Source organism: Branchiostoma floridae, chromosome 5 (assembly GCF_000003815.2).
Source record: "Branchiostoma floridae strain S238N-H82 chromosome 5, Bfl_VNyyK, whole genome shotgun sequence".
Lineage (NCBI taxonomy): Eukaryota > Metazoa > Chordata > Leptocardii > Amphioxiformes > Branchiostomatidae > Branchiostoma > Branchiostoma floridae.
Window position 1 is genome coordinate 7,954,319 of NC_049983.1, and position 24,987 is coordinate 7,979,305.

At 38.8% G+C, this 24,987-nt stretch overlaps 4 protein-coding genes across 4 annotated transcripts in view; 2 read left to right on the forward strand and 2 right to left on the reverse strand.

Annotated features, from left to right (window-relative positions):
- Positions 1 to 6: 6 nt before the first annotated feature.
- LOC118415686 lies at positions 7 to 3,567 on the reverse strand. Its single transcript, XM_035820422.1, has 2 exons — positions 2,323 to 3,567; positions 7 to 883 (listed from the first exon to the last, which is right to left on the reverse strand). Exons 1-2 carry the CDS (start codon positions 2,691 to 2,693, stop codon positions 667 to 669), a joined length of 588 nt encoding a protein of 195 aa, XP_035676315.1. The 5' UTR covers positions 2,694 to 3,567; the 3' UTR covers positions 7 to 666.
- A 582-nt stretch (positions 3,568 to 4,149) lies between these two features.
- On the forward strand, positions 4,150 to 12,128 carry LOC118416754. The gene is made up of 6 exons (XM_035821985.1): positions 4,150 to 6,037; positions 7,326 to 8,091; positions 8,376 to 8,459; positions 8,708 to 8,819; positions 9,359 to 9,494; positions 10,408 to 12,128. The coding sequence occupies exons 1-6, from the start codon at positions 5,937 to 5,939 to the stop codon at positions 11,174 to 11,176; spliced, it is 1,968 nt and encodes a 655-aa protein (XP_035677878.1). The 5' UTR covers positions 4,150 to 5,936; the 3' UTR covers positions 11,177 to 12,128.
- Positions 12,129 to 13,460: 1,332 nt separating this feature from the next.
- On the reverse strand, positions 13,461 to 23,912 carry LOC118415874 (ruvB-like 1). Its single transcript, XM_035820733.1, has 13 exons — positions 23,680 to 23,912; positions 22,533 to 22,619; positions 21,979 to 22,111; positions 21,526 to 21,609; positions 21,335 to 21,402; positions 20,632 to 20,721; positions 20,239 to 20,283; positions 19,437 to 19,541; positions 19,217 to 19,280; positions 15,552 to 15,750; positions 15,082 to 15,184; positions 14,608 to 14,699; positions 13,461 to 13,827 (listed from the first exon to the last, which is right to left on the reverse strand). Exons 1-13 carry the CDS (start codon positions 23,818 to 23,820, stop codon positions 13,668 to 13,670), a joined length of 1,371 nt encoding a protein of 456 aa, XP_035676626.1. The 5' UTR covers positions 23,821 to 23,912; the 3' UTR covers positions 13,461 to 13,667.
- Positions 23,913 to 24,071: 159 nt separating this feature from the next.
- LOC118415873 (selenocysteine-specific elongation factor-like) overlaps positions 24,072 to 24,987 on the forward strand; it is a 4,418-nt gene continuing 3,502 nt past the window's right edge. The window contains exon 1 of the mRNA XM_035820732.1: positions 24,072 to 24,408. Coding sequence (XP_035676625.1) covers positions 24,078 to 24,408 — 331 coding nt within the window. The 5' untranslated portion in view covers positions 24,072 to 24,077. The remainder of the gene's footprint in view (positions 24,409 to 24,987) is intronic.

Genomic DNA, 24,987 nt, shown 5'->3' on the forward strand with positions numbered 1-24,987 from the left:
AGAAACTTACCAGTAGTTTTAGCTAAAATTTAAAGTGAATTTTCAAGGATCAGCCAAATGTTGGCCAAAAGAGCTTCTTGATCATCATAATACATCAAGGAAAACAACCCTGTACATCCAGCACATCATCTTTAGCCTAAAATGTAAGTAGTTTAACAATATATATTAACAGTAGCAATAGGAAAAAAAGTATTATTTAGGCAAAATTAAGGATGTTCACATTTACAAGTAGCACAATTTGAATGTCAGAGGTTTCGGCATCTGTACAGTTTGGCCCCCAGCCAATCTGGAATTCGGCACATGGCATTTGTAGATGTTTCGCCATAGACTGTCTTATCCTAACTCAACCCTTTAACCATAACCCAACCCAAGTTGTCCTAGACCTTGTGCTGATTTGTCCTGATTGGCGAGGAGCCAAACTGTCCTGATACCAATATACATAAATGTACATTTGTAGTATACCACAACATCAATACAATGTGTTCCCAATAAGTAGTGCCCATGACCCCAACAATGAGAGAGATAAAAGTACACAGGTGACCTGACATAGCCATAAATGATAAAGCAGCCATACTTCGCTGAAGTGTGATGCTTTTCCTTTCACCAGTTACTACACATACAAAATGCAATGTAGCACCAATCAGTAGCGTTCATGACAGCAAGAGCCTACAAGAGAGAGTCCAGCACGCTCTCGACCCATTGTGAGGGTTCGGCGTAGATGAGCGTGCCGAGTTCGTCGTCCACCCTGTCCTTGTTCTCGTCCTTGGGACAGACGTTACACCAGATGAGCAGGTCCTCCACCATCCCCTGCATCTCCTGGAACTCGATCTCTGCTGTCTCCTCTACGGTCTTCGCTGCATGCTCTGACGTGTACTCTAGCTTCCTGCAGATGTCGAAACACAGGCAAAAAACATTGAGTTTCAAAGTGGTCCCATACTTGTGAAGTTTTCATAAACCAGCACAGCAAAAAACAGTAATGATTTCAAATTATTGCACATTTTTATTGCAAGTTTGAAAATTTACTTTATATCAAAATACTACCATCCATGCACTTAGACAATCTATAATTGTAGAAAATGCAAGCACCTCTAATGGCCCTCTAGATGTGGAACAGAAGACAACAAATTGGATAGCGAGTGGTGAATCAGTAAATAAAGTGCCAGACAGTTTCTTGCACCAATGTTTACCAATAAAACAAAGTAAATTTAGCAGGGACAGAATCTACATTACATGTAGTAATGTAGTAAAACAATCTTCATGATCAGGAAGGCCGCTTGTTACTGAAACAAGAAGCTGGAAAATGCAACAAATTTAGAGTAGAGTTTTTTGGTTGGGTAGAAGTTACACTCCAGTTGGAACCACTGCTCCTCTTAGACTCTTGTTTGACTTTTCATCAGCTTCCAACATCTGCTTGGAGATGATACTCCAGCTACCAACATCTGCAGTGCAGGTGACATGATATACTAGTAGGTCCTGTCAGGTTTGATGGATCGCCTAACTAGGTGAGTGGCTGTGTGAAACCAGCCTGTACAAGCCAACATAAACACCCCAGGACACCATCAAGTGCAGCATTCTTTCCTTATGTAATCCGAGACAAGGTGACATGACTCTCAACTTATCATCCACACTTGATGACAAATATAGACCATATAATTTGTTCAGCACCAATGCATGATGTAGTGGCTATGTTAAACATTACCACAGTTGGTCAATAAACGAAATGACTTTCAAGTGTACATGTAATTCTACTTTGTTCAGCTTGAGAGGTTAATACCTAGCCCCAAATCTCATTACTGCAGTAGACACAAGTCAGCTGGACTACAAAAACTTGACAGATCTCAGCTTTAGTAACAACATATTAATTGGGCTTATCATGAAAATTGAAGTCGAACAAAAGTTATGAAAGCATATCCATTCAAGTACACTACAGTCCATAAAAAAGTAGTCAAAATACATTACACTGCAGATTCATGAATGAAGTAACACGATGAAGCCTGTAGCAATACTGGTAATTTTGATTTCTTAAACATACTTCTCAAATTCGTTTCCTGTGAGCCAAAGAGGAGGTGACTCAAGTTTCATGTGCATGTGCAACTTGAGTAAGCTGTATTTCATTCAAGGACATTATTATTACAATTTCTATGGAAGGTACATGTACATCTGGTGCCAACAGACCCCTTTCCAAATCCCAACTTGCATTGATCTTCATTTATTCCCTACATGTATATATGTACCACTCTGAGTTTAGAATTTTAGAAGTCTATTATTTCCAGAGGTGTTGAGCTGGATAAAAACATTACAATAAAAGAATGATTGACTGACCTGTTACCCCCAATAGCATCGGACATTGACTTCCTGGCGACCTTCATGTTGATCTCAGTGCTTCGGATAAGCGGGAACAGCTGAAAATCCAGCACACCTGACTGAATCAAGGTCACCTTCAGCTGACTGATCAGCCTCTGGAGCCTCTTCAGTTCCCGGTCGGCCTGTAGCAACTTGTAGTTTGCAGGGGTGTTCTCCAGCTCAATCCTTGGCGGTGTTAGTCTGTAGATACAGTCTGGGTCTATGGCACATTCAGCATGACCCCACTCTAGAAGGCTGGCGTTGCACGGTGTAGAAGGGAGTTGAAGTTCAGGCTGTGCCGAACACACGTGGATGAAGAAAACTACACACAGCACCAAGGTAAAGGCCATCTTTGCCACAGCTGACCGGCCCGCAGAGATGGAAACTCAAAATGCAGGAAAGGCGATCAACTTGAGTTGGACAGGGTCCCTCTAGTGTTGATAGATGGCAGCTGTGGTTGTCTGGGCCGCAGAGAATTGGGAAGTCCTGCTGTTTATAGTGAGACTGCCCTGCCAGAGTCTGGCTCAGTCCATCAAAAATCCTCAGGTTTACCCGGCCAGGAGACTGTGAACCTTGTTGAGTCCCTGATGGCATTGAATAAACTGTTCAGGAAAGCAGACTGGGAAGGAGCCTACACTTGCACACTCTGCACCCAGCCACTTGGACTGAATGTCTCAGCCAGCCAACTTACTGTAGTTCTTCAAATTTTCACTGCAGTTTCTATGTTCACGGCCTTTTGCAGTGACTGATTCACCGCGAATATAAAACCAGCAGTTTCATTAGTGTACAGTATGTGAATATAGCATAATACCCCAAACCTAAAATCACCACAAACACCCCATTTTCTCCCTACAAAGAAATTAAAGTATGGCAAATGTAAAGGTATCTACAGTACTAGGGACTTTACTCCTGGGTTAGCAGGGTGACTTGTCACTGGGAGATTCCAAGTGGAACCACATGGAACCAATTTACTTGTCCCCATTGTATAAAGGTCATTAGATACCAAACATGAGTGGAGGGTGTAGTTTTATATAGGGAGATGGAAAAGACATGAGGTACAAGTAGTAAGAACTGTTTGTGATTTTATGTGGTCATGTTGATAAAACCCCCACAGCTAAATGTGAAATGTGGTTGTGTCCCAACAAGGTGACACCAGTACAATTTGTTTAGTTAGACCCCATGATGTCTGGCCTATAGTGGGCTTCTGCAAAGTATTTGAAGGTTTCATATGCTAAAATATTCCAAAATATATATCTCAATCGATCTTCAAGTAGCAGTAAAAGTTACTATTAAACAATTTGAATATGGACTTTACTAGGTATCTTGATATATCGGTACATGCATTTGTATTTGCTAATGAAAACCAACTGTGGATATCCTACAAACTTGAAATGTACAATAAAACAACTAAATTAATAAAAACTACCTTGGTCCGAAATTATTCCCGATTTCCTGGTCATTGGCTATCATAACATCTGATTGGTTATCCCTCATCAGGATTGACCACCTCATCTGGTGGCATGATCTTAAGTGACCCTTCAGTCATCACCTTTCCATAGATCGTCTAGCAATGTAAATCTCTGAGATTGTTGGCTGCCAAATCTCCCCCTTTTTAGAGTGCTCTGGAACATATTGTAAATGCAGAAATGTTCGTGAGGGTTTGATGTCTGCATTTTTTTTGTGGCGGCCACTTCACCGTGAACTTTGACTTTATCAAGAGGGTCTGCATAGGGGCGTCTTGGTAATGCTTAACGGTGAATTCAGGAGGCCCGGTAACGCTTAACGATAAATTCAGGAGGCCCGGTAACGCTTAACGGTAAATTCAGGAGACCCGGTAACACTAACAGTAAATTCAAAACGGGTTACAAAGCATAGAGAGGAGCAAGTAAATCCATCAGACTGAGGAAGACCTGCCTATCAGTCATGCCATCCTGTCACCTGTTTCTTTGTATTGCTTACCTGGTAAACCACCTTGACATCCTGTCACCTGTTTGTTTGTATTGCTTACCTGGTAAACCACCTTGACATCCTGTCACCTGTTTGTTTGTATTGCTTACCTGGTAAACCACCTTGACATGGTGTAACAGGTTGTACAGATTTGTATTGACGAGTACAAGCTCCATGTTCGGACTGAGATTTATTTGGTCCACTCACACCAGGAAGGCCCCTACTCTTTTCAGCAAGTGTGGTGGGCTCTTTACAAGCTCGAGGTAACGTTGCTCAAAACGGGACCTCTATTTGATGTCCTACCCATCTAAGAGACGTCCCTAGCCGAAGGCACGTCTGAATGGAGTAAGGAAATTCGTGTTAGCTTTCCCAAGCGTATACAGCATACAAAGACTCCCTACACAATGGCTCAGGTATACAATGTTGCTATTTGTAGCATATTTTCAAGGTTTGACCAAATATGGTCAGAAAGAGATGAAAAGGTCACCGTGTGACCTCAATTACATCATACGCAGGCGTAGTAAACAAATCAACTTCGGACCCATTCTTCACCAAGCCGGTGTGCCACAATCTACCTGAGGAATCTTAAGCAAATATTTTGTGTTCTTTGCGTCAGGTCTGCAGATTTCGAATCCAGTTGTTGCAGAGCCTCTGAAGCAGATAATGACTGAGGTAAGGCTAGTAACTTTATGCAGGCAAATCAACAGGTACTAACTTACAGGTAACTTGGGAGATGTCAGGACTTTGTGCCCATGCACCTGCTTAACAGAAACCGGTTTCTGCCAGTTTACGACCACCAGTCTCAGCCGGTCTGACACCACCAGTCAAAAAGAAAGGCAAGTTCCTACTTTTTCCTATAACTGTTATCCAATAATTGGGTAAACTCGGCTCTTAATCATTTGCTAACAGAAGAAATTTACCTACATTGTATACATTATCTTGCCCCCATCCCCCATTTGAAAAAATGTAGTATTAGACATGACTTCAACCCATTTAAGTCTGGAGTAACCACTCCCCTAGCACCCATTTTTCATCAGTCCCTTGAAAATTAAAGTTTGACATGCTTTGCTTTCAACTGATTTTTTTACTGAATTCAAACAAATCATGTTCCTGCATGTTAATTCTACAACACACATGACGAAGAAGAACGTTCGGACCGAGAAAGACATGTCCTGACAGTAAGTGCATGAGAAGGAATCGTACAGAAATCATCAAGACTGATGGTAACATTACAGTGAAAATGTATGTAAATAGCTAGTGTGTTAAATACATGCCAGAAATCTTTCAGGTAACTTAATGGCTGTGGCAAAGGTGTAACATTACAACAACAAATTACAAACAATTGCTGCTTGTTTTCCTTGCTCAAACACTTACCTAATGGCTAACTAATAAAGTTCAATGGCCTTTCATTGGCTTTACTATGCAAGCGCAAACTGTATGTAACCAGACCCATTTCTTTTGTCTCGGTAGATGCGGCATTTTTCCTTTAAGATTTTGTTGATAAGCCAGCTTTTTCGTACGGTCGGGCACTCCTGCAGTTGACACTACATTCTCTGACGTTACTACCTTCAATAGGTGTAAATAGGTGTTGAAATGGATACGTTTCTTGATATTGTTCATGTTTTGGCTCATGCTTCTTTGTCTGCATGATTCACACTCACGAGTCCAGTGCAGCGTACAAGTACACGTCAGCAGTGTGGCATAATCCAACTTCTACTAGAACAGTGGTCCAGTGGTCTGAGAAAAAGTAAGTCATCTATCCCTTACTTCGTAAATATCACTTATATCGGTATATTACATTGCCGTGACATTTGTTTATTTGAAGTATGAGGAGTGTGTTGCCACAGTAGGCATAGACTTTGCCCCCCTCCCTATTCCACTGCGTCACAGACCAATGGCAACATACTCACTGTGGCATGTGACAATGAATTGCTTTCTGCTCTTCTCTGGATCATGTTGTGTTACTTCACATTAGGGATGTGTACCTAAACGTAACATCCCCACCTATAGCTATACTGAATGATAAGATAAAGTAACCTGTGGTCTTCAATGGTGACAAAAATATGAATTGAGTAGATCTAAGAGAATGTTTCTGAATAGATCTTAGATCAAAATTGGTGCTGGTTTCCTCACCCATACAAAATTTGATTTCATCTTTTTCCTGTGCTAAATTTCTATCTCTGTGGTAGGAATAAAACATTTCTAGTAAGAAAATAATTAGTCCACGACTTTATGCACTTGTGTATAAATCTATTCACATACAGTGCCAATAAATTTATGTTCTGGAATTTTGGACCTTTACATTGTACCTAAATGATTTCTGTGGTATTGTACAAATATTGTGTACCAGTATGCAGATTTACTTCACACAATCATGTAACGTTCTATTCAAATTAGCCCTGTCACTCACATCCAAGCAAGCTATATCAGCCTTGAATAAGCTGTTAATTATGCAGGTTACATAATATCTGAGCAAATTATCATTATATGTATTTAAAAGACCTGGGATAAATAAACCGCATTTGGAGGAAACAAAGCACTCACATTTTCTAAAAGAATCAAATCTTCCATAACAATCAGTATAGTAAGCAATGCATTACAACAAAGTTTCATGCTGATCTTAAAGTTTATAGATCTTGCTAATTGATACAAATGTATACCTGAATTGTTTGCCATTACGGTACTAGTATTTGTGTAGCGCCGGTTCAAACTGGCTAAAAGCAGATCTACAGAAAAGAAGTTTGTAATAGAAATGAGTCAGCTTACAGATATGTGTTGTGTACCACAGGTTCAACATTACATTACTAATAAAACAAAGAACAAACATCAGGCAAGTCAAAGAGTGCAATGTGCCAAATCTGCCCATAGATGCAAACTTTTGTTGTGCATTCTGGTAAATTATGATAACCTATGTCACCATGACAGTGTTGTCTGTTTTTTTTTTAAACATCATAATTTTTACACTAGTTACAGTACTATTAATGGTTTAGAAACATGGACCCAAAGTAAGCAAATTGAATCTGTTGTCTCCAAAGGAGCAAGATGGACGTGGAGAGCAGCCTTAAGGAACTAACACTTGATGACAACCAACCTGTGAGCCTGGAGGATTCTGGTTTTTACTCCATACATGTACAACAGCTCCAACAGCCAGGCACCAGCTCATCAAGTGATGACCAGTCACAAGCTCAAAGTCTGGCATCCTTGAACAATTCTGGGATCGACCCCAAGGAAGACAGCCAGACTGACATTGGCTCTTCAATTGAAAATATGAGGGTAAAAAACACCAGAGATCATTATGAGAGCAATGGAGCATGCCCGGAACAGAAACCAGTGCCTGATACACAGATGCCTGGATGGCATGCTCGAAATTATCAAGATCTTGTAGCTTACCATGCACAGCTAGACAGGATCTCACATTTGATTTCTGAAGCCAAAAATGACATTACAAGGCACCTTCAAGACACTACTGGTAATGTGGATCTTTCTCAGGCATTAAAAAACAGCGACAAGATATTCAATGAGGCAGTTGCTCTTAAGAGAATTGGGGAGTACATAATGTACAAGTTTCAGCTCAAGAGTTCAGATCAACGACAAGAAACCACAACATTCGCAACTCCTGCGACAAAGATGCAGACTGAAGTTGTGACATCAAAGGCATCTTACCCAACACATCATCCACAAAATGGAAAAGAGCATACTCTTGCTGACCCATTGAAACAAGATCTGCTGTATGTAGCTCTGCCCACTGAGACCCAAAGAAACATTGACATCAGGATACCTCCAGTGGATGATGTTCAACAGGTAGGAATTTGTTTTCTTTTTGGTACTTTTAAGATTATTATTATCAATTACTATACAAACTATGGTACTTCAAGATTGTAATACATGTACAGGATGAGGACAATCAAATGATCAAATATGTTGCTATGGGTAACATAGCACATGATGCTAATAATTCTTTTTAATTTTTCTTAAACTTTTACATTGCAATATATTCTAAATGTTATCACAACATTTTTCAGGCCACACTTAATATCAATATAAGTTACTAACCATAATATCTATTAATTAATTGCTTATTCTAGCATACAACAGACACACCTGGAGTGTTGAAGAAGACAAGTTCTGGTCTTGATGACGGTGATGTCGAGATGCCACCTGTGGCTCACGTAAGATTGGCATTTAATGCCTGTTATTTCAAGATCATTACAGAGACTAGGAAATAGATGCCAGGGGTAGGAAATGATGTAACATTAATACAGAAAAGATTAAATAAGATAGCTGCTAGGGTGTGCATGGCACATGGTCTGACCAATTGATCAATGTTAACTAGCTGTTTTTTTGTGTAAATTTCAAAGGCCACACTCATCCACATCAAATCATCAACAGCCACGCTAATTTTTCTATTCTATCCTAGGATGGACTGGACACTCAAGAAGTATTGGAGTCCATGTACACAACAGGCTCTAATGTAGACATGTATGAAGACGAATCATCTCCTGAATCAATAGCTGAAGAAAAAGCACCAGGTACTCGTGTGATTTTTTCTTTCTTGCTCAAAAGCAGACTTTGTTTATGTCAAATTTCTGATGTTCAAAAGGCTTGTCAGAAAAACTTTGACTGACTTGTACATTGTATCAGAAATCCATAGTTTAATCTATTTGAAAATTTTCTGTCCTTTGATCTTCAACTTCCAAGACTAACATTATACATGTATTAGCATTACTGAACAAGTGGTATAGACTTAGCCTGGGTACCATCCGATTTCTACTGGGGCTCCTTACATTCGCTACCCTAAAGTATTTTTTTAGGCTAGCAAGTGTCACCGCTAGGGTAGCGAGAGCCAGAACACCAGTATCGAAAATAAATACGGCCCAGGTATGATATAAATTTAAATACAAATAAAACATCTTCAGCTTAGCCTAAATCTACATACATATAATAAAGGATAGATTTATATAAATTTCTCATACCATCGTTGTCAAAATCTTGTCAGAACTCAAATTATTGCAATTGCCACAGGAATTCAGCAATGCTCTACTAAATCTAGCATAATTCATCCCTCCAGAGAACAATGGGAACCCACCACACAAGCACAGTTTCATCCAGTCAAGAGAACCAAGCTTTCTGGATGGCATGTCACATCACCCTCTGCAAAACAGAGCTGCTGTCTCACCTTTGGGGAGAATACCTCACAGTCTGTGGTGAGATGCTTTTTTCATACATTGCCAGTATTTTACTTAGATCCAAATAGATTAAAAAATGTTAAGCAGGCTTTGTAAATTTTTAATGAAGGCCACACGAATTTTTTTTGTCGCTTCTCGGATCCCCTGTCCATTTTTTTTCATTTAAAAAAAAATTAAGTCCCATGAAAAAATAGTACAGATTTTGCTATCACAATCCTGTAAATCCTGTACCATTGAGAGCCACATACACATAATTTCAGTCTAAAACAATGCCTTTTATTCAGAACATATTAGTAACAAATCAAAGGAAGGGAATCATTGTTTATAATGTGCCATTTAACTCCTCATGCTGTTTTTTTTGTTATTTAAGCCATATATCTTCACCCTAGACATTTTGAAAAAATTCATTTTCATGTTTTTACCTGTCAGTCCAATTTTTTTTCTGAAAAAATCCAAGAAGCAGCAAATAAATTTGCTGTGACCTAACCATTATTTTATGTTACACTAATTCAGCATATTTGTACATTGTGATATTTGTGTCATTTTATCTCATTACGTCATTTGTTCATATGTACAAACTGTACAACGTCATGTTATTTGGGCTTTCTTACTAAAATTCAAATGAAACAGATGACAAGACAATAGGTAAAAACATTTCATTTCCTAGCATGGCCCACAAAGTGTTTATGACACCAAATGGAAGTATGATTTAGGATTAGCTGATGTTCAATAATATCAGAAGGGTTTATATCTAGTACAAATGTCTATGATCTGTGAATAATTCTATTATTACTGAACATAATCAGAAAAATGGTGCACTTTGATGTCATTGGTGTCGCAAATGACATTCCTGCTTTCTCAATTTATGCTTACAAATATGAAAGCCTGCTCATTGGCACTGAAAGTGTACATTTATTTGTTTTCATTCCAGGGACATTAGACATACAAGATATGACAAGGGGACTTCTTTCAAGTTTGCTGAAGAACTGTTCTCATTTTCAAGATCAGTAGGCATCATTGTAAATAATGGTCACCGTTGGGGAACATGTGCACGATACGGACAAAGACACGTCATGACCTGTCAGCATGTAGCAAGTCCAGATTATGCAAACCTAGATGAATCTTCTGATGCCTATGTAGAGTTTAATTATTACAATGAGTGGCCCCCTCAGTCATCAGTAAGATTACCAATCAAGTGCATTGACTACAACTGTCAAAGCAGAAGTCTAGACTTTTGCCTTCTTTGCTTAAACATCCAAGACAGCAGGATTCAAGAAGTCCAGAGTATTACACCATTGGGCCCTTATGTTCGACAAGGTAGTCTTCCAGTAGAAGTAGAAAGGGTCACCTTGATAGGGCATCCACAGGGTGTCCGAAAGAGTTTCGACTACAACTGTCCTGTACTTGATTGGCATCAATCTGCTCAGTATACAGGCCAAATTTCTAATGATGAAGAAAATTCTTCAATGTTCGATGCAAACAGAATCAATTACCGTTCTACTTTTTGGAGTGGAAGTTCAGGGTCTCCTGTTGTAGCAATATTTGATGACAATGTAGACAATTTACAGATTGTTGCCATGCACACACAAGGTTATCCTACTGGACAACCATGCGAGGTAGAACAGGGTGTCAAGATGTCAGCAATACAAGATGAGGTAAAAAGTAATCGCCCAGATCTGTATTATGAATTGTTCACTTAAGATAACTACATGTATATCTATTATTCTCATCCCAAAGTGCTATTAGGAAGAGAAGTGGCTAAGACAAGCATTGTCAGTTGAAGGATGAGCAAATGTGGAAATAATTCTGCTGTACCCTCTGGTCAAGGATAAATTCTCAACATCAAACAACAATGGAAAAGTGTGACTTCTATCTTCTTGTGCAGCTTTTCAATGCAATGTGGAAATACATTATCATACACACAGTATGTATTATTTTCATACACACAGATATTAAGGATCTAAATTCAGAGCCAACATTGTAAGTTCATCTCAGGGTTTTGTAATGCTCCAACAGATCTACATGTATCAACAGATATCAAAATGTTACTTTAAAATTTATGAATCTGAACAAGCCAGAAGTACATTTTTTGTATGTTTACTTTTTTCTTGCCTACTTTGAGAAATGCAATATTAGTTGTCTATTGTGAACTTAAAACAAACAGATCTATTGATCTATTATTATTGTCTTCCTTGTCTGGACTGTTAGTCTACCAAATGAAAGGTGGGACAAGACAGGAATAGGCTCCTTAGAAAAGGAAGAAAGGGACAGTTATATCTCAGTTGGTCAGTGACTGTACTTACACAATGTACATGTATATTGTATAAATTAAAGGCCCAGTAAATAATAAAGTTGCATTTTCAAACACTTTACCAGAATATCAAATCTGCTGTTTGCCAGTGACTATTTTGTACATACAAATGTATGTGTATAATATAGTATGGTTGTTTTCAATGTAAACATGAAAACTTTTGAAGAAGCCACACACCTTTCTCCAGAAGGAGCAATCATTGTGGTCAGCAAATTGAGGTCCTAGTCAACATCCTTCCTTCCATGTGCCTTCTGTGCAAAAAAACAACTCAGTTCAGTCAGTTCTTGCGTTGTTGTGTATGAATCGAGTTCTTACGGGTATTGGTCACACATTCAAGTTAACAAAGATCCCATACTGATGGATTTCCATGCTCTGTTTCACTAAACATAAATTGTCATCATTTGCTTACTTTTATTTTCTTGCACCTTTAAGTAACACCAGAAAAGATAGGGAGTGAGCAAAATGATTTGCTTTTTTATTTGCTTGATATTGATCTTACTTCCTTGTGTTTACAGTTCCATTATGTCATACGTTTGCCAAATTAATTTCTCATTACAATGTTACCAACAACTAAGGAAATTGTCTATGTTTTATGACTTAAAATGCTTGCTTCTACCAAGGACGTTATATTATCACATATAACGTCCTTGCTTCTACATAACATGCAAATGTCACAAGTATGGAATCTCTTTAATTTACCAAGATATTATACAATTTTCTCATTAATCATGCAAATTAGGTCATGACTTGTATCCTCTCTATCCATCAATGTTCTTCTTGAACCAAGTTACAAAATGTACATATGTAATGAGAGTTCCTGTCATCAAGCACAATTGAAATTTTTCCTACTTTAAATACACACACACACAACCATAGACACACACTATTCTATCTGGCAAAGGTAATCAATTATTAAGATTGTACGCTGTCAATTCGGAGGAAGGCCCACGAAACACCATACTGGTTTCTAATCTCCCATGCATGTCGTTTCTCATTGCTGTTACTAGTCTGATTCGTTTCTTCTTGTGTACAAATAAACAATGAACAACAAACTACCGGTAGACCTCCAGGTAAAGTTAACACACAAGACAAACACAGAAAACAGTCAGACAGACACGGATGAAATGAGTTGACATTGTGTATTTACAACATTCTCCGAAATCCACATCAGTCTTTGGAATGTTTCCATCATATTCATCAACCAGGCCTTATTAAGGCCATATCAAAGTGACTTCTTAAACAATATCAAAGTGACTTCTTGAACAATAATCCAAGACCAAACCATAACCATATCAGCTTGCTATCTTCTCCATTTCATTTTTTTTTTAACTGTCCTTGCTTTCAAAATCCAGATGCTATATCACGGAGGCAGTAGTAGTAGGCATCACAACCATCTCATGAGATGATGGTAGCTATATCTATGGTGTTATGGTGTTTCTATAGATAGTACTTTTGCTGGACTGGCATTACTTTTCATAAAGAGCCTGGTATTGGTTTGCCTTCAAGAAGGAAAATCAGTAAAACATAATCTTCACTGCAATATTTTGCACAATGTTGAATACATGAACATAAAAACGTTACTGTTTTAGAGCTGTTTGCTTTTGGGGTCACAAAAACATTTTTTTATAGTTTTCAAGTTCTGAAAAAAATATGAGCTTCACATTTTGGCTATACTAACTTAAAACAATTCTTGATGCACGAAGACCAACTTTATTCTTTTCTTATCTGTGATCACACATTATACAGAAAATACAAAAAATATCAAACTTTCAACTTTACAACATTTTATCACTAATTAATCAATAGGTGGAATACAAAATATACTAACGGACAACACAATACTCAAAACCCCAAACAGAGACGACTCCATCCCCCCTTCACTACTTCATATACTTATCCTCCTGTTCTTGGAGGACCTTAGCAGACGTCTTGGCATCAAAGAACAGCTGACTTATCTCCTCAACATCCTCCTTGTTGATCTCATCCCTGCCGTTGATCTTGGCCATGAGGCTGGCTGGTGTCAACAACTGGACAGCATATCTGTGGGAGAGAAAGATGGCTGAGTGTTCAACTTACAGTTGCTGTGTTAAGAGAGCCACCCCCACCCCCCACCCCAAAAAAAAACAATTTGGCAGCAAAACATATTGTGGACTGTGTGCTTTCTTCAAAACTTAAACCACTATTTCACATGCTGATGAAATACTATAAATCCTCTTGACATTGTGGTCGGTAATTTTAGCATTTGGGAGAAAGGGAATTGTTCCTTTTGTTAACAAATCAAGAATTACACTGAGTAATGATAGTTGTCAGCCCTTTTTAAAACATGTGTTTACTTTTAGAACTACCATTTTGCCCCCTACCATCTCTTTATTGAACCCTATTACTGACTACCAGTATCAGTCAGTTACAGGACAGTACATAAAACATCCAAAAGGTCCAACTTCTCTTGACATTGATTGAGTACCAGTAGTCTTGTTGTATTCACATTTGTGTAAAACATTCTCGTAACACACATTATATAGCCAAAGTCTCAGCTTGTTCAGTCTTTACAGGTATAGTGCAAGACTGAAAACATAAAAGCCTATGATAGGCTGCTAATGGAACCATTGGTCAGGAGGTCCAACTACTGAAGGTCAGACTAGAGTTTTGTGTAGTCAATCTAAGAACAGTATGAGACAAAACACTGTGGAAGACAATGAAGACCTGCCTCAGTGCAAATCACTGAAATGCAGTGATAACAATGAATCTAAGGACTGACTTCAATCTTGCCACACAGATTTTCCTGTGTATTTTCTTCATGAGATGTGTTTATGTTCCTACCTGAGGGTAGCGTTCACCCCCTGTTCTCCCAGCATCTTCAGGGCATCAGGCTGGCACTGGATGTTCTCTACCTGGGCACGGACCTGAAGGATCTGAGACATATGATATGAGAAGATGTTAGCTTGACATATTGTGTTTAATTTTTTAAGTTTGCAGGCCACAACTACATGTAAGAGGCTACATCTCTACAAGCTTTTGAAATTCTGAAACAGCTTTGTTGACAATCCTGTTGACAATCCTTTGAACAACTTTGATTGATAAATCTGTTTATGGTTACCAATGTCTTCACATGAACATTCTGTATTGGAATTGTAACAGAATCAATACAATGTGGTCACTAGAAAAGTTTAACAATGTTGTATGATCACTGTATGATAATGAGTTGCCATGAATGCTTAGCATCTTTCACTCTACTACAAATAAGAGCATGTGCATGTAAATGTGATTCTTATAGTAGAAAATAAGGCTCATTACCTGCACCATCTCCTCAGGTGAGTAAGGCAGCGTCCTGATGATCATCACCCTGTCCAGCAGGTCCAGGGGAATACCATGGGGGGACACAATGTCCTCAGTACCCCTGGAACGATAGGAAGATATCTTTCAGTTAAACAATGATCACCTACCATAAGCTACCTGGGTAGTCTATTTCTGAAAAAGTACAATTCACGCAGAAGAGAAGTTTGCTTTAAAAAAAACCCACAGAAAGACAGGCCATGTAAACATACATACTATAATTGTAGAAAAAAATGTTAGAATTAGTACCTTTCTTCTTTTCTTTACTGGCAGATACAAGTCATCAAGACTGAATAAAGGCTTTGACTTTAACTTCACTTTTCTAACACTAAGATAGTAAGAATCTTAAGAATCCTACTAATTTTAAGCAATAACACTGAAAGTTGTACCCTAACCTAATCTGTATAAACTTCTCAAATACAGAAACTTACTTTATGGTACACTTCCCCCGGTTGGTTGCGAAGATGACAATGGGCGCGATAGTGGACTCCAGCGCTCTGTGCAGGTACGTGAAACACTCGATGTCCAACATGTGCACCTCGTCGATGAACAGTACCCCGGGAACAAGCTCGGCAATCCCCTGGTCGATGTACTTGTTCACGACCTTGTTGATCTCTTTTCTCAACTTGTCTGGAAGTAGAATACAACAACACAGTCAAACCAGCACAAGTAACCACCTCTACATCTGGACAAACTGGCCATTGTTAAGAGTCATTGCACGAGAAAACCAGGCAGAGGCCGGAAGATGGGGGTCGGCCAAATCGGCTCATACTTTGTATGTGTGATAGGTATGTGGAACTATGAACAGCCATATACTTAAAACCCTCCAGCTATTTTTCGTTATGGCGTTCTGGGACCCCCCTCAGGGACCCTCCAAAATCCAACAATTTATGCCTGAAAATTACTGAAATTTCGATGGCTATTCTGAAAAATCTAATTAAGGTACAAACAAAAGTTTTGAATTTCCATATAGCATGGGTTTTAAAGTGTTACAGACCAAAAGTTGAAGATGATGCATTAAAGATAAGAGGGTGTGCTAGGGGGTTACCTGAACCATTGAAAGCAGAATTTTTGTCACTGTAAATTTTAGTCATTTTTAAGGCGCAATAAAATCTATGCGCAGCGGGTCTGGTGAATGGTTTTAATGTTGATAGAGAGAGGAACATCTACTTATTCAAAAACAATCGTCGTCTAATTGGGCCATACATAACGCGAGCCGTGAGAGGGGGGTCTTTATGGGGATTTTTCGGGTTTTGGTCTTTAGTAAATAGGGTGATTATATTACTCTATGGGGGGTAAGTCATGGCGAATGTTTGCGAAGTTGTTTGTGAACTATGCATAATTGTCAAAATATCATGATTGATAGCCAATATTAATTTGGGCTCCATATGGGGGATTTGGGGATACTATAAAAGGCATTATGCTTATTATATACATGTTTACTGTTACTTTTTAATGTTATTAAACTGGTATCTGTTCCTAAATTTCTTGTTCATACCAGCTATGTTATGCATAATGAGGAGGCTCTACATGGGGGTTACCAGGACTTCACAAATGTGATACCATTTTATAGAAAGGGCACATGGATGCGGATATACTTCATGCATATTGAAAAATAACATAGAACAAGACCACAACAAAGGTCAAGATTAATGCTTTTGGGGATGGATACGTGTACATTATACTTTTTTCATCAATGCGGGTGCACTATAAGTACTGCTATAGACAAACAGCATTACATCAATGGTTTGTAAACATGCCTGACTATTCATTCACCACCATAAGGTCATGCTGATTATGGAACTGATGCAAGTAGGCTAATAAAAAAATGGCCGAAAAAATTTGCACCCATTATGGTGAGGTGGTGTGGTCAGGAAAGCTGAACAAATGACAAACAGGGTAAGATATACCGAACAACAGATTCTTCATTTTCGTTCTATCACATCTTCTCGTTTGACCTTGGAATTGACGTTGGCATTTTTAGTAATTAGTACACATTAACGTTTGCTGATGTGTTTGCAATCTACGGCATATATTTGCTCATTATATGCAGAAAGACTGAATGCAGCTATAGGACTTCCCAGACTATATGCAGAACACAGTGACTGATGATGATTTGCTCATTTTGTAGCTGCTTTGTATGAATTATAGTATGGTTTAAATCTAAATGTTTTTTTTTTCTGACAATGAAAAAAGCTTATAATTGATGTGCACACCACAAGCCAAACAAGACTGGCAATAAAAATGTATTATTGCCATGACGACGATTGAGGGTACAACAATACAGCTCAAATCAGAAATAGACTGAAACTTCCCTGTCGCGCTATCCCTGGCACAATATACTAGGGCTTGAACAAGCTCTAGAAAAGAAAATGTATCCTTCATAACATAACATAACAACCAAGACAACGTGATCCGTTTTGCAGATTTTCCCTGTCTACCACTAGTTTCAAAGGACAAATTCTTCCAGGAAGTCAGTGTGACCTACATTCCATCATTGCATACCAGAGATACATCTGGAACAGATTTGGGGGGCTTGCATACGCAGCATACTGCATTCCTGTGGAAAAATTCCTGTGCAATTCCTAGAATTTTTGCACACTGAATGCAATATATACCACTTGACGACTCCCCTGAGGCGTCGTCAAAAACAAAGTCTTTGACGAATCCTTTACAAAGAACTACATTAGATTTTAAAATTCTGATTAAACATTTAGCTGTAATTGCTAACAGACCCTGGTAGGACCTAATACTAGACATATTGCAATTGGGTACAAAATCTCTTGAAAGCACTCCATCTAAATTTAGTTAATTGACTCCATGTTAGTGGCCACAAATTCTGTGCTTTCATGCTGTCTCTGTGCTACTGAAAGGCTCAATATTGTAACCTGCTTAGCTGTAATTTTTGTAATTTGTTACAGCATGACCTTATAGTGGTGAATGAATAGTCAGGCATATTAACAAACCATTGATGTAATGCTGTTTGTCTATAGCAGTACCTATAATGCACTCATATTGATGAAAAAAAGTATAATGTACACGTATCCATCCCCAAAAGCGTTAATCTTGACCTTTGTTGTGGTCTTGTTCTATGATTCTCAATATGTATGAAGTATATCCGCCCTTTCTATTAAATGGTATCACATTTGTGGAGTCCTGGTAACCCCCATGTAGAGCCTTCTCATTATGTACGACATAGCTGGTAGGTACAAAGTAATTTAGGACCAGATTAATAACATATTTCATAGTTTAATAACATTAAAAAGTAACAGTAAACATGTATAAAATCAGCAAAATTAATTTTATAGTATCCCCAAATCCCCCATATGGAGCCCAAATTAATATCGCCAATTAATCATGATATTTCTACAATCATGCATGGTTCACAAACAACTTCGCAAACATTCGCCATGACTTACCCCCCATAGAGTAATATAATCACCCGATTTACTAAAGACCAAAACCCGAAAAATCCCCATAAAGACCCCCCTCTCACGGCTCGCGTTATGTATGGCCCAATTAGACGACGATTGTTTTTGAATAAGTAGATGTTCCTCTCTCTATCAACATTAAAACCATTCACCAGACCCGCTGCGCATAGATTTTATTGCGCCTTAAAAATGACTAAAATTTACAGTGACAAAAATTCTGCTTTCAATGGTTCAGGTAACCCCCTAGCACACCCTCTCATCTTTAATGCATCATCTTCAACTTTTGGTCTGTAACACTTTAAAACCCATGCTATATGGAAATTCAAAACTTTTGTTTGTACCTTAATTAGATTTTTCAGAATAGCCATCGAAATTTCAGTAATTTTCAGGCATATTTTGGAGGGTCCCTGAGGGGGGTCCCAGAACGCCATAACGAATAATAGCTGGAGGGTTTTAAGTATATGGCTGTTCATAGTTCCACATACCTATCACACATAAAAAGTTTCAGTCGATTTGGCCGACCCCCATCTTCCGGCCTCTGCCTGGTATTGCCTGGTTTTCTCGTGCAATGACTCTTAACATATTTTGGTGGTCCCTTTTAGATTATTATTCTTTAACTATAATAGCCACTTGGTTTATACATAAGAACTGCTTAGTACTAATACCTGTAATTTCTGTCTTTTTGGGCTTAGTGAGTTGACTCATCATGGACATGATATCCTGGCCTCCCTGGAAAATAAAAAAAGACCATTAAGAAATACTATGGTTAGGTGGTAGGAACACATCATTTAATGTCAATACAAATTTGGAAAGCTTTTTATGCTACTAGAGAAGCAATACTGATTGTGTTGGCAGAAAAGATGACAGTGACTTGTAGTACTGTACCTGAGGCCTGGCATTGGCTATATCCAGGTCATGTAAGGTCACATCTTGGATAACCTCCTTCTTCTTGTGTACATCACCCTTGGGTAGGGGCACATATTCTTCTGCCTACAGACAACAAAGGAACTTCAGATCACCAGCATCTTACAAACTCTTGTTGTCAAGCAAAAGTAAGAACAATCTATGAACAGAGAAATATCATATTATACAATCACCTTTCAAAATACATGTATTTGTGAGAGTACTGAATTGATGATGATAAACTACACAGAAAATTATCATTCTAGTATAGTTATTTCTGTGATTTTAAATCAGACATAAATTAACAGCTTTTGACTTATTAATGTTGAACCTTTTCAAAGAAACTTTTGAAGAAGCAGTTGAGTTGATTTGCACAAAATAATAGTTGTCTACATGTCAATCATAAGGCCACACATAAAAAGGTGGGCCCTTATTGATGACATGTATATCATACTCTCCCTCTTGGTTCTATCCAATAGTGGAATACTGTACACCACTTTGGGGTAAGCATAAAGAGGTACATTTACTGATTTAGATCTTCAGCATCTCCATGTACTAGGATAGTCTGATGTAGACTTAGTGTGCAAGTGACCACCTCTACATAAGCACCACCTGGCCAATGTGACCACCTTCTGGTTGTCCCTTAGATAATTTTTCCCATTCCCCTTTGAATCCTATCTATAGTGACCACCTACCCACATAGACCAGATTTTACTGGTCCCGAATGGCCTTCTTGGGCAGTTTTGACTGTGATAAAAACTTGACAAATCTGGAAAGTTCTTACCTCGAGATCAAACTCAGTTGCGTACGTGTCTGATCGACCTTGTCTCTGTAGAAGGCAAGAAAAGGTTTTGGTTAATCAAAGGTTATCAACTGAACTCTTGAAAATAATCCTACTAGTACTACATGTACGTCAATGAGCAACAGTTGCCTAACTAATTGATGTGCATCATTTGGTCACATTAGCTCCACCTACCCAACAAATATAAAACTGCAGTAAATCCACTACTATAAAGTTTAGTTACATTAGGTGGAATCTTTTAGGTAAAACAATATTCATACAGTACACGACAAAAAAAAACAATAACAAGTCTAGAAAGCAGGGAATTTTCCTCCATTTGCAATGTAGGTTCCACATTTTGGGGGATAAAATATGGTAGGAACAACAAAAACGTACCTTGACCGCACCACTGTTGGCTTCGATGTAGATGACATCACCAACTTCTACCTTCTCCTTCTGCAGAGTCTCATAGATGGATGGGTCCAACTGTGGAATTACAAGGGACAAACTTGTAGTTAGCTTGACTAAAAACCACACAAGTAGGGGTGGGTACCGGTACAATGTATTGGTACAAAGCCGCCGTTTTTTTCTTGTTGGACTAGTCCAGAAAAAAAACGGACTTGAAAATAACCAATGAACCAGATTTTGAACCAATTCAACAATTTGTTCAGGTCCGGACCGGGACCTGATCCTCTGGGCCTGAACTGAACATGTACCTGAATTTTCTGTATGCATCACTACACACAAGCTATAAATTCTACCTTTTGGATAGAGAGAGAAGCAACAGGTGGGAGGAAAAGAGGGAGAAGAAGGAAAAAGGAGGGAATAGAGAAAGAAGATGGAGAGTGGTTAACTTTAAAGGATTGGTTGAGAGTTTAAGAAGTGTCCTCCTTCAGCCACTTAGTACAAACTATGACCACAGCGTGCACCTGGGCAAAGGTGTTTTTCTTTTCCTCCCGTTTCTATCCAGCAGTGCATGTGTGCAAGACTGGGGTAAGCAGTGAGAGGGTTGGTATACAAATAGTTTCTGAACATAGAAGACTTAGAAAAGTAAGGAATATGAAGAAGCCTATGGGTACTTCATCATCAAATCTCATACCTTCAACTGCTTTGTGCCCTTTGCAGTCTTCAGTCCTATGATCACATGACTCACTGTCTTGCCATATCCTGTAATAAAGTACAGAAGCTCATGTTAGGAGGGGAATATAATTCAAACCTTACTCCTTTTAAATAGTAAAATTCATATATCTCAACAGGATTCACTATCACGAGGAAAGTTTCAGGACTGACCTCCCATGGGGTTTTCAGTCTCGCAGGGTGTCAGCTCCGTCACTTCTCCTTCGTACACTTCCTTCGTCTCCTTGATTCTCAGACCTACGCAGCAAGAATACATGTTAGCAAAGACAAAATCTTAACGAGATGAACGTAAATGTTCAACCTGATCATCACCTTACAAGCTGAAGATAATTTCTATACACAACACATGTTTACAACATTGTGATGGTATAAAAGTTCACAAGTTGTATAGCCTGGTATCCAGCCGTATTATAGCTCCCGAGTCTCTTCTGTCCTCTCCACAAATTCAATTCTAACAAAGCAAGCCACCAGAGAAATTCTTAAAATGTATTTTCTAAATCATAAGTATGATGTGTCCTTTCTAATGTTTGCTTTAGATTTAACAATAGATTATTCCAGAAACATACATCCTATGCCAGACAAGTTTATAGTTATAATATTCCTCACCAATGGCTCGTCTGAAGTTCTCCATGAGTACTTCTGTCTTCTTGATCTCTGATGAGTAGACCTCACTCCCCACCATGGGACAGAAGGGAACCTTACTACCCAGCTCCTGGGCTATGGCAAGGGCAAGGGCAGTCTGGGAGGAAGAGTGTCATTTATGATTAGAACCATGAGCCTAAACAAGCCTTAAGTACAGGTACAGGTAGTAACTTAGTAGTAGTAGTCCACAGGTACAGGTGCAATAGTTAAGGTACAGGTCTTGTGAATGTACGCAAACAATCAATGTCATGTTATACATGAAACCATCTTTTGTAGAAGTAAATTGTCATATTTGTATCAGAATTTCAACTATTGTTATTTTTGAGTCAGGATTTACTTATCTTTAGTCTGAAAAAGTTTAGTCCACTTATAATTTTAGATTGTTTAGGTATGGCTTAGGCTGGATGCCTGACTGAATAAAAAAACTAAGACTGTTTCGAATGCCTATACAGCCCAACTCCTTAAACTGAAAGGAAAAGGGTAATAGTATAACTAGAAGAGATATTTCTGATGCCTACCTTCCCAGTCCCTGGTGGTCCAGCCAGCAGCACTGCTCTTCCTGACATCTTCTTGGACCTGATCATTTCCACCACAACACCACTTGCCTGAAAAAGATTTGTAAAAATGAGTTGTTGAAGATGATGATGCAATTACATACCTTGCTGTTGTTGTTGTTGTTGTCCTTGTTTAGACTAGATTACAGTAGAGTTTGTTGGCCAGGTGGGATTTCTACTAGTAGTTTCAATTTTGGGCCGCTCTTCAACTTCAAGTTCAATTCAATCGTGTCATAATTTTCTGGCCTGAGTGGTTTGCGCTGAGTTCTGTAGTTGAACGTCACGGGATGTCTTTCAACATGTTTGCCCAATTTTGCTTTGTTCGAAAGTATTCACATTTGCCATGATTCTGTGCCATCAGTATTTTCTAACTTGTCACCATTCTGATAATAAAGAAATGAGCTCTCTTGTTGCCCCTCATGGTTTTTTAAAGTTTAAAACATCTACCATAATTTTTTGCTGTACGGCACTGGTTTATCAAACTTTATGCTTGGTTCAAGTTCATGTTGAAAGTTAGCCTCTCATCATTTCATCCCTTCAATGGTGCCTTTCATGTTGATGAAAGTGTTTCTACTCATACGTCATGATTTCTAAATATGTGAATGTGTGATTTGCTAGTCAAGTCTAGTTATTATCTGGTGCATGATTTGCAGCCAGTGCCATGGGCAGGTACCCAAGGTGAGTAAATTATGTAATGGTAGAGGGTTTTCAATCAAAGATGATTTGCTTTCTTTTGCAAAGTCTTCTCTCATTTCAGGTCAAATGATGATATCTACGGTTTTTTTTGCTGTTGTTGTTGCTTTGTCTTTCCTTATAATTTGTATAACTTGACCAGCCCACAGCAAAATATTACTTTGTAAACTTGCCCCCCTCCCCCTTCGGTCGTTTGCTCTACTACAACTACAGGCACAAACTTGTTCCAGACGTTGGCTTGCAAATCATGCCAGTTTGTTATTTGTACGACTTAAACATGCGTCTTAGAGAGAAGGAAAAGTTTGATATAATACAGAGGAAACTTTAACTTTACAAGTACAAACGACAGACGCCTGTACTAGCCGTCGTCATGGCGCCCAAAATTTTAGACTCGCACATGGTTCGAGAAGATTCTCACCTCTCTGGCCAGCTCCTGCCCGACCATTCCCGCCGCCGCTTGCAGCGCGAACCCGTTCTCATCCAGCCCCAGGCCCTTCACATGGCTGTGGGAGGCGATCCGCTGCGTCTTGGTCGTGCTTTTCACTTCTTCTATCTTCATTTTCACCGCAGTTTACGGGTTCGCGACGCTAGAAATTCGACAAGACCGCCTTTTGTGATGGGCTGAGCTGCATACCGGATATAAGACACACAAAAAACGGATATGACGTACTAGAAATCTCAAAACTTGGCTCAAAATTTATCATTTTTCTCGTTCACAAGCATTTTATCCAGACATAAACGAACTCAATTTTTCCCATTCAGACTTATTTATATTTCAGGATCATTTTCTATTGATTTCTGCTTCAAAATTGTACGATGATTTTGCACGTGCACAGGTGTTTGACCTTTGACCGTACTATACTTCTCATGATGGCTGCCATCCTGAACTTCAATGTTGGTGTTTTAGGCCACATTGACAGCGGGAAAACCTCCCTCTGCAAGGCTTTAAGCACTGTTGCTTCCACTGCAGCCTTCGACAAGCATCCACAGAGTAAGGAGAGAGGAATTACGCTGGATTTGGGGTTCTCTTCGTTCTCTGTGGACGTCCCAACCCACATCAAGGAACAGAACCCCAAGTATGAAAAGTTACAGTTCACACTTGTGGACTGTCCAGGACACGCCTCCCTCATAAAGACTATCATCGGTGGTAAGTATTCAATAAAGATGATTCAGAAGTTAGTACATTCCTATCCCTCCAGCACTAACTGATAAACAAACAAACATACATGAAACATTGTTAACTTTGAAGCAATAAACAATTTGCACAAATTAAATTTTAGATCATATATGAGGGTCTGCATGGGGGGTTCCGACAACGATTTACGCTGAATTCAGAAGAACCCCCTGCGTATTACGCTAAATCAAATAAGGCAATTACGCTAAATTTGGTCGCCTCGCTACGAATTACGTACATAAGATGGTTTTCCCTACGAATTACGGGAAATAAAATAGGTTGCCTATGCCTTACGTAAAAGAGCATGCAGACCCTCATATATAGATGCTGTGAAACCTTTTATGTTTGTGTGGATTTCCATAAGGTGTACGTAGAATAAGGATGTGCATGGGGGTCACAACAGAGCCGAATAAGAAGATCCCTCAATGTACTAGCTGCTAACATCAAGGAAGGCAATTATGCAAGATGTGGTCGTCTCACTGAATTATGTCATGTGAAAAAGGATGGATTTCCCAGCGAATTATGAAATCGTTTTACAGCCCGCTTATCCAT